The 18,129-nt window shown below is 36.0% G+C and overlaps 1 protein-coding gene across 2 annotated transcripts in view; it reads right to left on the bottom strand.

Annotated features, from left to right (window-relative positions):
- LRPPRC (leucine rich pentatricopeptide repeat containing) overlaps positions 1 to 18,129 on the bottom strand; it is a 104,212-nt gene that overhangs the window by 61,941 nt on the left and 24,142 nt on the right. For both annotated transcript variants that reach the window (XM_046661178.1, XM_046661180.1), the window contains exons 12-14: positions 12,677 to 12,795; positions 10,683 to 10,776; positions 7,548 to 7,614 (exon numbers count right to left, since the gene is read on the bottom strand). In XM_046661178.1, coding sequence (XP_046517134.1) covers positions 7,548 to 7,614; positions 10,683 to 10,776; positions 12,677 to 12,795 — 280 coding nt within the window. The remainder of the gene's footprint in view (positions 1 to 7,547; positions 7,615 to 10,682; positions 10,777 to 12,676; positions 12,796 to 18,129) is intronic.

The raw sequence follows: 18,129 nt of genomic DNA, 5'->3' as shown, positions 1-18,129 counted from the left end.
CTTTAAATTAAAAACCATATACAATGAACACTGGTCTTACACTATTTTTTTTTTTTTTAAAGATTTTATTTTTTCATTTTTCTCCCCAAAGCCCCCCGGTACATAGTTGTGTATTCTCCGTTGTGGGTTCTTCCAGCTGTGGCATGCGAGACGCCGCCTCATCGTGGTCCGATGAGCAGTGCCATGTCCGCGCCCAGGACCCGAACCAACGAAACACTGGGCCGCCTGCAGCAGAGCGTGCGAACCCAACCACTCGGCCACGGGGCCAGCCCCTGGTCTTACACTATTTTTAACCTTTGTAAACTTAATGTCTGTAAGCTCTGTATATTTAATTCAAACATATAATCTACTTTAAGAAGACTGTGTTTTATTGGTAATTTTACAATGTAAATATACTATAGTTATTAATCTATTAATTATATAATATAAATTATATTAATTATATTTATTATAGTGTATTTATACACCATAAAATATAGTATATTTATAGTTAATTATATTATAGTGTATTTACTTTGTAAAATGCCCACAAAATTTATAGGCCTTTTTAAACCTATACCCACAAAAATTCATAGGCCTTTTTAAACTTGAGTTGGCAGTTTTGAGTGGACTGAGTTTTGGTACAGTGAGTTAACACGGTACTTATTTTTCCTTTAAAAACATATTCAGAATGAACTACTGACACATAAAAACTTGGATGGATTTCAGGGGCATTATGCTGAGTAAAAAAAATGCCAATATCAAAATATAATATGTTTTATAAGTCCATTTATATAATCTTTGCAAAATAACAAAATTATAGCAATTGAGAACAAATGACGGGTTGCCTTGGGCTAGGGATGGGGGAAGGGGTGTGGTATGACTATTCGGGGGTGGGGGGGGCATGTATATTTGTGGTGATGGTATAGTTCCATACCTTCATCGCAGTGATGGTTACCCGAATCTATACAAGTGGTAAAATGTCACAACTATACACACACATTGTACCAAAGTAAAATTTCTGATTTTGGGGGGCAGTTAAGTTCCCACATTCCACTTTGGTGGCCTGGGGTTCACCGGTTTAGGTCCCAGGTGCGGACCTATGCACTGCTTGTCAAGCCATGCTGTAGCAGGCGTCCCACATGTAAAGTAGAGGAAGATGGGCAAGGATGTTAGCTCAGGGCCAGTCTTCCTCAGCAAAAAGAGGAGGATTGGCGGCAGATGTTAGCTCAGGGCTAATCTCCCTCAAAATAAATAAATAAATAAATAGATAGATAATAAAATAAATAAAATAGGCATTTAAAAAAATTTTCTGATTTTGATAATGTACTACAGTTACGTAACATGTAACTACTGGGGGAAAATGGGTGGAGAACACATAAGCACTCTGTGTCCTATCTTTGCAACTTCCTGTGATTCTATAATTATTTCAAAATGAAAAAAAAAAAACGTTCCATGCCCTTTTAGAATCCTCTTCCTTAAGATGAAGTCATCCCTATCACTGAAGCACATGAAGAAAAAGTTTTGAAAAAGAATAGGGGATCTTATCTATAAGGGGAAAAGTGTTTATAAAGCCCTGTGTTTAGTATAGTGTTTATTCTGACTTGGGAAAATTCTTTGGGAAATCAGTTAACAGAAGAAATGATAAAGTGACTTAACAATCGCTTCTCTAGGCTGTAGCAAAAAACAATGTCTTCACTCTTAACAAGGCAGTTTTCATCTCATCCATTCACTGATTACAGGGCAGCCTCCTGTGACTATGTGAAAAAACATTTTTTTTTTTTTTTTTTTTGCCAAATAGTAAGTGAAAGAAGACTGAGAACTCAAGATATGAAGATAAAATGCTGTGCACTGAAGAGTAAGATACAGTAAAAATCTACATGGATAAAAAATCAGGCATTGTTTTTGGTTAAGGTAGAAACAGCTTTAATTCCGAGTAATCTTAACTTGTAGATGCCTAACACATTTAAGGAATGGTGGTGGGGGTTTGGGGTGTAGGGAAATCAGAGTTTGCAAGGAAGTGAGAGAGTAATGCACAATATTAAGTGGTAAGACTCGAAGCGGCTTGTCACCTTTTCTGTATCATGGAGCCCTTTGGGAATTTGATGAATTCCTCTTCTTAATTAGTGTCAATTTTGTCAGGTGTGATAGGATTACAGTAGTTATGTTTTATTTAAAACAAGTTCTGAGATGTATACTAAAGTATTTACAGATAGAATGACAAAAGGTCTGTAATTTAAACTAAGTCTAGGAAAAAAAAAGGGGTGGTGTTAGTAGGTAGTGGGGCAGGAGCAGATGAGACAAGATTGCCAAAATCTTAACTGTTGAAGCTGGGTGATGGATATTTGGGAGTTCTACTTTTGCAAATGTTTGAAAACTCCATAATAAAAATTAAACACATACCATCTCCGGCCTAAATTTTGCATCTCTTCTGCAACTCTCAACATTAACAAGCTGGGCTTCCTTTGTAAGAAAAGCTACTTTACTCATAACTTCCATCAAAATATCAACTTAATGTGGAATAAACAATATTGCCGAGATATTAAGTGGCCCTCAGAGCTGGCATGAAGCACCTAGGGAAGGCATGGAGATGAACTTTCAAAATTCTACATACCTTCAAAACAACTAAAAATGACTAAAAGAACTACCTAGAATGTGAAGCTTCATGATGGATGGCACAGGTGCCAAAAAGAAAAAAAAACAAAACCAACACAGAATCTTTTAAAACTAAGCTTTTGTAAGAGAATAGTTAACACTTCTTCACTGCGTGCTTACTCCCTAATCCACAGCAATCTGGCTTCTGGCTCCAAACTTCCAGTGAAAGTACTCTTGCTAAAAGTACCACTATATCTCAACTTAAAATTCAACACTTTTAGGTCCCCTTTGACTAAGTTTTGAGATTTGTGTTGTTGTTGATCATTATCTGCCAGTCTCCCAGTGATGCTACTCAGTCTCGCTCAGAAACTCTCCTTCCCCATCTGCTACTTAAAAGCAGTCTTCTGTACAAGGTTCCCAGTGCATTACATTTTTTATTTTTAAGACAATCCTGTGTGAAGGTATTTAAATTCTTTGTTTCTCAGAACAGGAAACAGTCTTAGAAAGGCTAAGCAAAGTATCTTCACCTGAAGTTCTACAGCCAACTCAAAAAGCACCTCAAAGTATCCCAAAAATTATTGACCATCTCTTCACGTTGTCCTCTTCGTTCCCCCATCTTCCCTTAGCTGCACCCTCTTCTCCCTCCTTGAGTATTCACTTTGAGTCTTGCCTTCATTACGTAAATCTTTCAGTGGTCCAAAGCCATGCCTCAAGGTCCAAACATCACAACTTGGAATGAGATCATTTATGAAGAGGCCCAGGCTACCATTTTGGCTTTATCTGTTACCATTATTTCATGGTTTCCTGGGTTACCATCGTATCAATCTACCTTCAGGTCCCCAAATGCACTGTTCTCTCAGCCTCAGCGCCTTTCCTGGAACGCCCTTCCTTTCCCCTGGACAAATTCTTACTCATGCTTCAAAGCTCAGCTCAGCACCTTCTCTGCACACCTTGCCCTGACCTGTCCCTCTCCTAGCCAGAAAGAGACAGTACCTTCTCCTCTATACATTCATAATTACCAAGACTTGTTTGTAGATGCTTTTACTTTCTGGTCTCCAACTATGAACAACTTAGAGGCAAGAAGTTTCCTACGCGTCCTTGAATTACCTATTATCTCGCAGTCCCAGCCCTTGGCACACACTAATAAGACCTAATATTTTCTGAGCATTCACAAACTGTAGTTCATCAAACATTTCCCGTTCCCCTGTAAAAATGCCACGAGTGGACCCTCACTGGCTGACTGAAAAGAAGACCCTAATACCTGGCATTTGACTTGATGACTTAAAGAAAGCTAGCACCAGAAACTTGATTTTTCTCCAACATATGAAAAGTGGCACCACTTCAATGGTACAGACTCCCACTTGCCAAGTTCAGACCGTTGCCATTGGGTCAGAAAATTCCTCCTTATATCTTTTTCTGTGGACTACAAAGACTTAAATGCCTCCAGGCCAATCCTGATACATTTCTCTTTTTGATGTGTTATAATTCCCAGCCAAGTTGTAAACTGGCTTCACTGACACTTTGTCTCTTAGAAGTGATTCAGTATTTCTGGTGGTGGAGATTTCAGTAATATACAAAATGTACACTGCCCTCTTTTCATTTGAACTTTGTTCAGCTGGCACTTTTATTAGGAGGAAAGAAAGTCTTATTCATACTAAACATCTTCTTGTCCTGGATTTTTTTTGAAGTATAACTGACATATAATATTATATTAGTTCCAAGTGTACAACATAGTGACTTAATATTTTTACACATTATGAAATGATCACCATGCTAAGTTGAATTATCATCTGTCACCATACGTTATTACAATATTATTGACTATATTCCCTATGATGTACATTACATCATTATGACTTATTCTTTTATAATTAGAAGTTTTTATTCTTGCCCTGGATTTGACATAAGAATTTAGTAACTTTATCAGTCAGATCTAAACGCCCTTTGAAATACTCTTAAAAATAGCCTATTTTTTCAAAAAGTTTAAAAGTAAAAATTCCCTAATAATCCTGAATAATCTCACCCTAATTAAGCAATACTGAACTTAAATAGTTGTCTACAGGTGACTTTGCCTATATATGTTAACAGAAAATCTGATTTATAACTTCGAAAACTTTAGGAAGGAATTACACTTGATTAGTAATCAATGACCATTTCTTGGCTTATCAACTTACAGGAATACTATCTTGCTAATAAAGAAAACAGAGTTAGTTTTTCAAAAATATGGTGGGATAGTATAAAAAATTAATCTGGGTCAAAACAGATTACAGAACACATGTTAGGACTTAGTGCCTCATAAACCCTGGGCCTACCACTACAGCAGACAGGTTATACTAAAGGTAGGGAACCACTCCAACAGTGAAATGCATATTCAAGTTTCCCTTAGGGTCAGCTAAAGTGACTATGATCTCATTTAATGTTCTATAACTTCTTACATATCTGACATATCTGATAACTATGAACAATAGTCTTTGATAAGGAATAACTTTATGTAAGTCTCTTATATGCTAGTCCTTATAAGAGTTACAGGTAGTTAATTTGAACTCTTTTGGGAATACCAATCAGCACTCAGTTTTTTCCTACTCACTTAGCGAATTCTCAAGTTGCTAGAATATAACAGGGTCCTAAGAAGCAAGTGATAGGTGACTGTTTCAATAGTCATAGTGAATATACTGACATATGGATTTTAAAATACATACACTATTTGATTCAACATCGAATGAAAAAATAAAAGATTACGTTAATGCCAAGATAATGGATTGTAATGACATTGGTTAATTTTGGATTTTTAGTAGTTTTGGGGATGGTAGGGAAAGAAAGAAATCACTTCTAGGCACAAATCCTTCAAATTATGCACATATTTTTATGAATAATGCCAAATTACCACAACTTGAAACCTTTCTACATCTACAGTAAGAAAAATTCATCAACATAATATAGTTTTAGAAGCTACAGATTTAAAATACTTTCCTGGAAGGGACTAGCCAAAACCTACTCTTACAGGGCAGAGTACCAAAGGAGAGACCTTGACCAAGAGAGAGCTCTGGAGATCTGCAGAGTTGTCCTCAGTCTATAGCTGAGCACTGATAAGCACATGGGAGTGAGGATCAATTTCATATCCGAAGCACTTTGTTTAAGAAGTCTAGGATTTGTGAAATATAACAAATGACATCCAAACTGACTAAAAAATTTAATGTTAGTAAAATTAAAGAAGGAAATACTCATGATCTGGAAGTTTATATGAAAAACTTTTTCAAGGACAACTATACAAAAATGTCACTCTATTTCACTTTATAATGGATTATGGGTTCTTTTTTAAAAATCTGGTTCTACTAGTATTTTTATTCACCTGATTATGGATTCTGTGTTTTTCAAACTTTCTTCTTCTTTTTTTTGGTGAGGAAGATTGTCGCTGAGCTAACATCTGGGCCAATCTTCCTCTATTTTCTATGTGGAACGTCACCACAGCATGGCTTGATGAGCAGTGTGTAGGTCCACGTCCAGTAAAAGCACAGACATTGGTTTGTTTTTTTTAAAAAACAAAAGAATGGAACTGCACTGCCTAAAGAAAAGGCAGCAACACAGGATCCCACTTTCTTGTTCTGCCTCTTCTTGACTGTAATAGAGGTTCTGAAGAGGTCTACAGAAAACCCTACTGCTCTCACCAACAAACAGACTAAAAATTACTGAGATCAGTATAAGAAATCATTAACATTATAAATGTAGAAAGAATGACAAAATTAGAAACTCGCCCTTTTGCAACCACAACTGTTAACAACTGAGTCAACAAGGACTGCCAATGGCTGTCCTAAAACCACTAAGTGAAAGGTGCTGGAAACAGGATCGACAGACTGTCTCAAAATAACATCCCACAGACTTCTTACTAATTGAGAGTGAGGCCCCTTTGCAAGGGAGGGACATGGGGGCTACCACCTTAACCAAGTGATAAAATTTAGCTGATGGCACCAATATTGGACACCTGACGTATGTATTGACGCAATAAGAAATGCCTATCACCTATGAAGTATTCTGCTAAAAATCTTCAATCTGAGTCTGATCATGAGAAAAAAATCAGACAAATACAAAACGTGGGAAGGACATTCTACAGAGAAAGTGGCCTAGACTCTTCAAAAAAAGTCAGTGTTATAAAAGATTAAAAAAAACAACAAAATAGGAGAATTGTTCTGGATTAAGAGACAGAGAATTTTTAGAACTAGGGCAATGCGAAAATGGACTATGTATATTAAATGATATTATAGCACTGTTAATTCTTTAGGAGTGATATTGGTGTTGTAATTATATAGATGATAACTTTATTCTTAAAAGATATAAGCTGAAGGATCCAGTATCATCATGTCTACAACTTCAAGTGGTTCAGCAAAAAAGAGAAAGTATGTATATGTATGTGCGTGCATGTATATATATACATATTAAAGAAAAAGCGTATGAGAGAGAGTGCAAGTAAACATGGCAAAATATAAACAAACAGTGAATCTACATAAAGAGCATCTGGGTGTTTCCTTCACTACTCTTTCAAGTTTTCTTTATGTTTGAATATTTCCAAAATAACAAAATTGGGAGGGAAAGGTCATTAATATTCTCTGAGCACACAGAGGACGAGAGCAATATTCTATTGAATAAAAGTCACCTTATAATTAAATACTCAAACTATAAATCAAACATATGTGCAAATTTATCTGTAACTCCAAGTCGCCAATTTCAAATAGTGCTTTCTTCTTTGAAACAAGACCTTTACCAAATTTGTGTGTATTTCTTGGAAAGGTAATAGAAAAGGCTGCCTAAACACAACTCAACCTACTTAGCAGGAAGAATAAAAGGTTATTTCAGGTAACCAGAACATTGGAAGATTTGGAAGATAAGAATATCTTTCTTTCCTCATATAGTAGATTGAAAAGAAAGGAGAAATCAGTCCATATTCAGGCAAAGAACATTACATAAAGTAATCATCTTACCTCCTAAAGCCTAGAATTAGGCTGCCTCTCAAAGAAGTAAATGAGAAAGGCAATGTATTTGATTCCACTGCAAAAGAAAATGATCACCATTAAATTCCAGACCAAAACCAAAAGTCTTAAATTATCAATTTATTTGGAAACACATGTATACCAATACCGTTTTATAATTTTCATTTTGGAAATTTCATTTCTAAAATGGAAATGTTTTCATACAAAATTAATTAGATAATGCAGTTATATATATGTGCAATAAAAGCTATCCTTTTAAAACATTTACTTCACTTTCATGAATATAGACAACTAATGAATTTATAAATATTCTTTCATATAAATGGCAATAACTAATCTACCAGCATACTCCGAGTGAGCCCGTTACACATACCAAGGCTGTATGTTATTAGACAATGTGGCACTATCAAGAGAGAGACTGTAACTACCCCACAGGACTTCTGTCCCTTAAAGACTGTAGATGCAGGGAAAAGTTTTTTTCTGAAAGTGGTAGTAGGTTCTGTTGAATTATTCACATGTTCTCATTCCATTTTCCACTATGATCAATGATATGCATTCATGCAAGACTGACAACCTAAAGTCATAATAAAATAGGTCTTTATCTGTCATGTAGTTGATTTATATCGATCTTTCAGTTTTCTGAGCAACTGTTTGCTCTGCTACAAATTTTGTCATTTAACAGTCTACAACCTTGTGTTTCAACGCTGAATTGTGAGCCTGACTTCCCTTACTTTAAGAATCAGGCCTTAACACATAAGGCCTGATATTTCACATAACCCTTGCTGTAAGTAGCAAGGGATAGAATCACAGCAGGCATTTTTCCTGAATTTATTTTTCTCTGTCATTGTACTAAAATGGTGTCATGTTATAAGTACTTGATTTAATCTTTTCAGTATACATGTAATGTGGATATTCAATGATAGAAGATGGAATGAGAGAGGAACTCTTAGTGGAGGCAAATTCTGAAGACAGAATTAATAAATACATTTTAGGTGAAGATTAAAATAGCTGGTTAACTTAAAATAAGAAAACTCATGGGAAAAGTCATAGTAGGTTTTAAGATTATTTGCTCATCTTCCCTAAATATGAGTAAAAATTTAACACACACACAAATTGTTTTAGACCAAATGCTATATCCCTTGAACGGGAAGGATAAGTTCCTCGGTGGTTTTATACAGCATTTGAAAATCTAAAAATCATTTAAAAAATGAACTGCATTTAGCCACTCAAGGATTTGAATGTAGACACAACTACAGTCATGCGTCACTTAATGACAGGGATCTGTTCTGAGAAACTCATCATTAAGTGCTTTGGTCGCTGTGTGAACATGACTTACACAAACCTAGATGGTGTAGCCAACTACACACCTAGGCTACGTGGTACTAATCTTATGGCCCCACTGTCCTGTATGCGGTCTGTTGTTGACCGAACCTTGTTCTACGGTGCATGACTGCACATGCCTTTCAGCAACCTTTAATTTTGCTTGATCAAATCAATTTTCCACGCCTACAAACACAAGTGGGAACATGTTTCCTGTGAGTCCACAACTTGATCAAGATAAGCCTCTTACTCTTCTCTACTACCTGCCATTCCTCGTGACGTAGTAACCAAAAGTGCTTACCTACGAGCTGCCTACAGCGAATACCAGCAATTTAGAACTAACTGCTCATCAAAGTGGGGTTAAGGGGGAGGGCACCGACAGGTGTGAGCTGAAATACTCTTTAGCCTTAAAGCTCCCGGAATTTTTCTTCTTCAAATTTAATAAACAACCTCTCTTGAAAATTTACTTTTATACTATTCAAATTAGTATTTTACAGTATATTGTCAAGTTTTTATTGGTTAAAAAGGTAACTAGAAACATCTCAGCAAGCTGAAGGCTGCTGATAAAAAGAATCTAGTTTCCTTAGCAACAAACAATTCTGAAAAATCAAGGGGTTGACAATGAAGTGGAATGGACGGTATGATAAAGGGAAAAGGCAGCTCTCATGGATGCACCCTCCGTACCCAGATTCTTCTGCTAATGCTTCTCTGTTTTGATCCTGTCAGTGTGGAAAATCTATATATTATACAGTGAAAGGTAAAATCAATACACTCAGATAGCAGCCAGCATTAATACTCAACATTCAGTTCAACTACACCTCTAACAGTCACCATTTTTCATACTGAACACTTTGCCTTTCCCTTACAATATTATCATGAACTGTTTTAAGTAACATATACATAGGCAATATATACCAATAATCTGGTTTTTAGAAAGCTTCCACCTAAACAATGTGAATATACATTAATCAGAGCTTAACTTTTAACACTTTAGGGGGCTAGAAACTTATGTTTGTGCTTCGTTTTTAAATGATCTTTTTCACTAGATCTGAAAAACTGTCAAGTATAACGTTATAGATATGTTCAAAAACGAAGACTTTAAGAAATGTCTTATTTATTAAAATGAAAATGTAGTATGATGAAAAGAATAAGGTTACAGTTAGAAGATCTTGGTTCTGGCTCAATCACTAACTTTGGGCAAATCACAAGCTCTCTAGGCCTTTCTTCATCTGTCAATGGAGGTAATCTTGTGACTGTGATGAACACTGTAAAGTATGCTAGCATTTATAAGTATTTAGTAAACATGTGCTGTGCTTTTGTGAATGAGGACTGGAAGACAGCTTCGTGTAACTTATGGTTATAATAGGTATTAGTTTAGAAAATACTTTCAGAATCACTACCTCATTTGATTTTCACAACAACTCCCATCAGGGAGATAGATAAGTAATACTATCTCCATTTCATGAAACTGAAGCAAAGAAACGTAAAGACAGTTGTTCCAGGTTCCATAATCAGAAGGCTTAACTATAAATAGGATCCAATTCTTCTTGATCCCCAGTCCAACTTAACACCATATCTCCAAGGTCCTTTTAACTTTAAAACTACTTCCAAATTATCCACAAGTTCAACTCCATAAACTGTCTTATCAGTCTGACTTAAACAAAACATAGAAAAACTTCCTTGCTTTCAAGGAAGTTACCTTGAACTACCCTGAGGTAGGCACTGAGGGCATGAAGCACCCTGTATACCCTCAGGAGGAACTGAAACCAACACCTGCCAAGTTTACGGCTAATGTTGCATACTTACAAAATGATAAAATATAGTCTAAGTTCCCATTTACTGCTTCACTTTTCAATTCAGCTTGAGAAAATACATTACTTTCAGGTAGACATCCATTTTCCTGGGGATAAAGCATATTTCAGTAATAATATTCCTCAGCTAAAAATATTTTGATATGCCATTCAAATCTCCTGTTTTCCCATTTCTTTCTATCACCATATTCTCTCATAATCCTTCATTTTAAAAAATCATTTTCTAGAGCAATACATAAATGAATAAATGAACTTTAGCAAAAGCTATGAGATGGAGTTCCAACATTCCAAATTAAATGCTTATCTTTAAATTCAGATAATCTGTTACCCTTAGAGTGCCTTCCTTCTACTACTATCCTTCCTTACTACTGAAGACACCAGAACAATTCTCTCACTCACAACAAAATAAAAATTCAATGCCTTGATCTAAAATGGTATTTTGGGGTATACAGTGAGGTAAAGATCAAATTTAATTTTAACTCCAAATGGTTAATCACTTGTCCCACGATCATCATTTTTTAAAATAATACATGAGCCAAAGTTTAGCTCAAATATATTTATTGAATCATTGTATTATGGCACAATATTAAAAACCAACTAATCAATAACAAGCAATGAATAAAAATAAATTATGGTATATTCATACAATAAAACAGCATGCAAGTATAAAAAATAATTTGTGGAATTACATACTGTAACGAAAACATGTCAAAGGAAAAAAAGTAGGTTTTGGGAAAATAAAAATCTGTGGGAAAATTACTTTTTTAACAGTAAAATATGTATAGCATAGGCTCAAAATACTCTGCTAAATACTCAGGGAAGAGAGGTAAAGACACTCAAGATAAACTCTATCTTTAAGAGCATTGTCATTATGTAATTATTTCAAAGAAAGAAAAGAATACTCTGTTAGTATCAGAAAAAAATCAAGGCACTATGTGAATAAACACCTAGGAAACACATTTTTTGAGCAAAAACATTTTTTTTAAAGATTTTATTTTTCCTTTAGCTCCCAAATCCCCCCGGTACATAGTTGTGTACTTTTAGATGTGGGTCCTTCTAGTTGTGGCATGTGGGACACCGCCTCAGCATGGCCTGATGAGCGGTGCCATGTCTGCACCGAGGATTCGAACCGGCAAAACCCTGGGCCACTGAAGCACAGCGCTCAAACTTAACCACTCGGCCACAGGGCTGGCCCCTGAGCAAAATATTTCTTATTAAAGTATTTGGAGGGGCCGGCTCCGTGGCCAAGTGGTTAAGTTCGTGTGCTCCGCTGTGGCAGCCCAGGGTTCAGATCCCGGGCGCGGACATGGCACCGCTCGTCAGGCCACGCTGAGGCAGCGTCCCACATCCCACAACTAGAAGGACGTGCAACTAAGATATACAACTGTGTACAGAGGGGTTTGGGGAAATAAAGCAGAAAAAAAAAAAAGCATTTGGTAATCTGCCATGTTGTTCCTAATTGTACAACCCTTGCTGATCCAATGCACTCTCCAAGTCAATTTCTTCACATGCCCCTTCATAAATGCCTTGCCTGTTCTTGTGGAGACAGGAGGTATTTGGTGGGAAAATAATGCTTTGGAGTCAAACAAAAGATTATTAAAAAAAACAAAAACAGAATAGTAAATACACTATGAGTGTATCATGAAAATTCCTATAGAAGTGAAAGGTAATATTCAAAACATGAAAATTACAGTTGCATTGTAGAGTAGGATTAAGAAGTGAATATTGGTTCATTTAAACTTTTCCTGAAATTGACCTATTGTCTTTTCAACACACAACAAAAATGCTACTTTAACCTTTTAAAATTTTCTAAGTTTAACCACTATAGATGTTAACACTAATATTTTTACAAAGCTTTAGAAAATTGTATACAGACAGACGACTTTTAGTCTTCAGCTCAATGACTTATTTTTTTGGTTACCAAGATGCATTATCTGGGAGGAAAGACATTCTCTTCAATTATGAAATTAAGACCACACTTGAACTCACCTGCAAAACAGCACGAACTGATTTTACACTATCAAAACACGGAAACACGTAATTTACATATGTCTCCTGGTCAGGATTTACTCCCATTTCATGCATTCCTTTGAGGATTTCAATTACACCTGTAAGATAAAATTTAGAAGCACAGAGATGAAGAACTTGAAATAAATTAACAAAAGATCAGCAAGTTCAGTTTAACTTTCTAAAATTATAATGTACGAAAAGTACTTAGCATTTTGTTTGTCTAAAAGAGAAAGCAGAAAAGCAACAGAGCCGGGAAATAAGATGATAAATGAAAAAAATAAATTGCTCCTTTCTTCATCTCTCAATTCAGCAGTGAGTGCTAAGGAAATACCCTAGAAATTATAACGATAAGAAAGCTTAAAACAATTAAGCAATACGCCTAACATTTCTGGTACCCCAACTGAACAGAGATCATAAAAATCACTGTTGTTACAGAGCAATGATGGATCTACACAGTGAAACTTGACAAGAATAAATACTGTAGAGGGAAGACATTAGAGGAGTAGGGTGAGAGGAGACCCGTCAAAGACAAAAGTGGTTTGGTTTTGTTTTGTTTCATTTTGAAATGGTTACTGTTTTTTAAGCCACTAGGTTGTTTTTTTTTTTAGGTATGCTTTTTGGTGAGGAAGATTGGCCCTGAGCTACATCTGTTGCCAATCTTCCTCTTCCCCCCGGCCCCCCTCAAAGCCCTGGTACATAGAAGATCTAGAATGACTTACAACTAGGTTATACTGCTATGTGGGATGCCACTACTGCATGGCTTGATGAGCAGTGTGTAGGTCCCCACTCAGGATCAGATCGGCAAACCTTAGGACACCAAAGTGGAACATGTGAACTTAACCACTTGGCCACAGGGCTGACCCCCAAAAGCGTTAAGTTAAGCACTTATGTAAAAAATGTCCTAATTGTTACTAACTTCTGATTTCATACTTCATACACAAGAATAAAAAACAGAGAACAATTGATTCTAATAAATTACTGTCTCATTATATTTAGAACTATAAAAATCTATTAAGTTGTTTGTTCCCTCTCTTCTTCCATTCATAAGAATTTTTTATTAACTTCTTAAAAGGACATTTCATATTTTCCAAAGCTACAGTTAGCTTGGAAAGGTAACAGTCAGTTACCTTTATATCAGATCAATTAATTCTAGAAAATTGTCAAACGACTCAGGTGTCAGGCAAAGGCTGCAGTTTAATAAAAGAAAGGACTCACTTATTTTCCTCTTTACAACTTACTTCTTTAGCCTCATTACTTTCACATTAAAACTTCCTCTAAAAGTCCCTGTTGTTGCCCAATGATATGATCTACAGAAAAATCACATTTCTATACATTTGTTATGTAATGCACTCTAGTACAAAAACTGGACTGTAAATTCCCACTGAGTACAGCAACATATAGGCAAGTCTGACCACATTATGAATATCTGCACATTTCTTTTAGATAAGATTCAGATTACGGATCAAAATATTTTAAATTTAAACAGTTCATTATATTTCAAATTACCTACTATCTTCAAAATCTTAGATGTTTAGATGTATTTTTCAAGATGTAAAAATAACAGAGCAAAAAAACCCAAAGGACAAAGCATTATAAGTAAGAGCTTACTTATAAATTTAGGAGACCACGCATGTAGAGTTAGTCCATGCAACGTAAACACAAGCATAACAATACTTGTAAGCAAAATTCAGAACTATTCCTCTAACAATTCACTGGGAATTAGTACTAATAACCTTTGTAACTACCACAAAAAATGGCAAATCACACTGTGTTCTTCTTCATATGCAAAGATTACTAAGCACTAGAGGGGAGGACAAAGCTAGCTGCTTTCAATTACAAGTAATAGACCCGTGCTGATCTAATGTCTTTTCTGATCAATAACGATTGCTCACATGACCATGGTTTAAAGTAAATAGCTAGATTTCTGGTAAGACACTCAGTGAAATGACAAAACAAAATCAGGCTTTGGAGTTTAAAGAGACTTGCTCTCCACCCTGGTTCTGGCACTTAACAGCACTGTAAACCTAAGCAAGTTACTTCACTTTCTGAGCCATAATTTCTTAGTTTACACACTAGGAATGGCAACATGCCAGGAACTGTGCCTTCCACACACTTTAACACATAACACTTGGCTTAATCCTTCTAACAATCATCCACAGATTAAGCAAGGCAATATATGTGCCAAGGCACTCAACGAATGGAACAATTTTCTGAGGTCAGAAAGAGTCCATGCCTATTGAATGGATAGAAGTAAGTACTACAAATTGTAAATATTACCCACACGTATGGAATAAATTCTTGTGGTCTAGATCTAAAGAAAGATTGAGGGCAACAGGAAAAACAGAACCTGCTCAACAAAACGAATCCCAGCATCACAACTTAGTTCAGATCAGTATATCAAGCTCTTTACTAACAAGGTCTTCAGCTCACTCTATCAGGGGAGTGTACTTCTGTATGTAAATAAAGCTGGAAATGCCGTTAGAAGTCAAATAATCTTTATTTTAACAGAAGTGTTACAGTAAGTGATTTCTTCAAGATCAAGAGCATATCTTGAATTAAAAAATCATGTCTCCTAATTGCTGGCAGGTGCTTCTAACACCTCAAAACTGCAAAAACCTACACCTTTTTCTAGAATCAGAAGAACATGGGATTCAGTCCTTGCTCTGCCACCAAAAAGGGTGACCCTTAGCGGTTCCTTGTCTGTAATATAGAAACAATAACAGTAAAATTCCCTACTTACCTCTCAGGGTGGTCATTAAAATTAAAGGAATAAAATAAGTGTGAAACCCTAAAAATATTAATTACATGTTAATAGTAACAATAATGATTTAATTTTTTTAGCTGTCTTGAAATACTCTAATAATAATTAAAATTTCCTTAGATGACATAGAGTAAATGTAGCATAATGAAGTAACTATATATTTGATTTTCTAATGTCAGAAAATAGGTCAACAAATTGATTACAGATAGAAGATTCTTATTGTTGCACAATACACTTCCCCCACCATCTATGTCTCAAATACATTTTATTCTCTTAATTTTTCATTTTCCAATAATGTTTATCAGGGGAGGAGTGCATTCTGCTCATTTAGAAGATCTGTGTTGCCAGTATTCTTAACTTATGTATCTTTCTATCTGAAACTAAAGCAGGTTTAAGAAAACCAGGGTTCATAGGCTCTGCTGGGAAAAGCTCCGTCACTCCCTCAGGCATTCTGAGGGAGAATACAAAGATACTTGCTTCAAAAACTATAGTCAGATGGGAAGAGAGAAACACTTATCAATAAGGAGAAAAAAGGCGACTGCTCTGGCATATCTATATATATCTTCCTAAAAGATACAATTCATATTTCCCTTTAAGATAAGAAAAGATTAAAATAACCATATATCAACTTAGATAAACATGGATCCTAAACCTCTGAACTTAGAAAATCTAAACTAAGACTAAATGATCTAATAACAATATTCCAGATGTAGTCATGAGAAAGTTTATGAATCTAGTGGAAAGTCTCCATTCACAAAGTTTTATAAGAATTAAAACAGTCAGGGGCCAGCCCTGTGGCCGAGTTCGTTGAGTTCACATGTTCCACTTCAGTGGCCCAGGGTCTCACTGGTTCGGATTGTGAGCGCGGACCTAGCACCACTCAGCAAGCCATGCTGAGGCGGCATCCCACATAGCACAAGCAGAAGGACCGGCAACTAGAATATACAACTACGTACTGGGAACTTTGGGGAGAAGAAGTTAGAAAAAAAAGAGATTGGCAAAAGATGTTAGCTCAGGTGCCAATCTTAAAAAAGAAAAAGAAAAAAGAACTAAAACAGTTAAGACTTTTGGAAAAGATATATGGTTTACCTGAACAAGTTTCACCAGCTATGACTGTTTACTCCACACGATTTTAGACTACCCAGAGGACTCACTTTACTAGAAGACAATTTCTAACTTTTTGACAAGTACCCTCTCTTCAACTACTTCACTCAACTGATGTTCAGGCTTTCATATCAGCCCTTCCTTATTTATTTTATCCTTTCCATATTCTTTTCTTTTTTTTTTTGAGGACGATTAAGCCCTGAGCTAACTAATGCCAGTCCTCCTCTTTTTTTTTTTTTTTTTTTGCTGAGGAAGCCTGGCCCTGAGCTAACATCTGTGCCCATCTTCCTCTACTTTATATGTGGGCCGCCTACCACAGCACAGCGTGCCAAGCAGTGCCATGTCCGCACCCAGGATCCGAACCGGCAAACCCCAGGCTGCCAAGAAGGGGAACGTACGCACTTAACCCCTGTGCCACCGGACCAGCCCCATGTTCTTATTTTTATGTTTTCTAAATATACCAAGGGATGTAGATCCTCAATCATTCTTAGTTATTTCCTCTCATTTAGGCCAACTTGCTAAAATTCTAAGTGGTAACTTTTCCATTTGTGCCACAGAGGAAAATAGTAGTAAGATGAGCCATGAGGAAGTCATTATATGAATCTTTTGTAGAGGATGGTGATGGCTAAATTTGCAGCCAGAAAAATTCTAGACTTCAATAAAATTTGATCATCTTTTTGTTGAAAACTCTTGGTTCAGTTTGATAACTTTCTTTGATTTCTTAAAGGGTTTTACTTATTCCTTACGAAACACTCCTCTATATCCTCCATATTTTCTTCTTTCAGTTTATACATGACTTTCCCCGGACAAAGAAGAAGTTCACTGCACTAATAAGAATGTTACTTTCTTACCTTACACTAAAGAAACTATAAAAAATAGACACAGCCATTTCCCTGTTACATGAAGGAAGAGTGTAGAAAAGATACTTTTCAGGACCCCCTGCAGGCAAAGGAGAAACTAGTTTTTTTTTTTTTTTGCTGGAAAGATTTGCCCTGAGCTAATATCTGTTGCCAATCTTCCTCTTTTTTTTTTTCTCCCCAAAGTCCCAGGACTTAAGTTGTATATTCTAGTTGCAAGTCCTTCTAGTTCTTCTCTGTGAGCTGCCACCACAGCATGGCTACTGACAGACGAATGGTGTGGTTCCACATCTGGGAACTGAACCTGGGCCACCAAAGCAGAGCACCCTGAATTTTGAAAACTAGGCACTCGGGGCTGGCTCAAGAAAGTAGTTTTTAAAAACTGTAAAACTACTGACAATATCTTACACTCTCAAGTTACCTTTCTCAGCTTTTGTATTTTTCCAGTTAAAACCTTCATTGATTAAAAAATTGGGCACCACTTTTTAAAATGTCATTAACGCAAAAACTGGTACCATAATTTTTAACCAACAGCTAAGAATTTTTATAAAACAAATACAGCATATACTTACAAATGTCTAGTATGGAAGTATTACGGTATTAAAAAAGAGTATCTAAAATAGGAGGACAGAAATCCTCAGTTCTAATCCCAGCACTATTTACAGCTAGATGTGGAACGTAAGGTCAGTCACTGAATCTCCCTGTGGCTC

This window comes from Equus quagga, chromosome 5, assembly GCF_021613505.1.
Source record: "Equus quagga isolate Etosha38 chromosome 5, UCLA_HA_Equagga_1.0, whole genome shotgun sequence".
NCBI lineage: Eukaryota > Metazoa > Chordata > Mammalia > Perissodactyla > Equidae > Equus > Equus quagga.
This window is presented reverse-complemented; position numbering and strand designations above follow the sequence as displayed.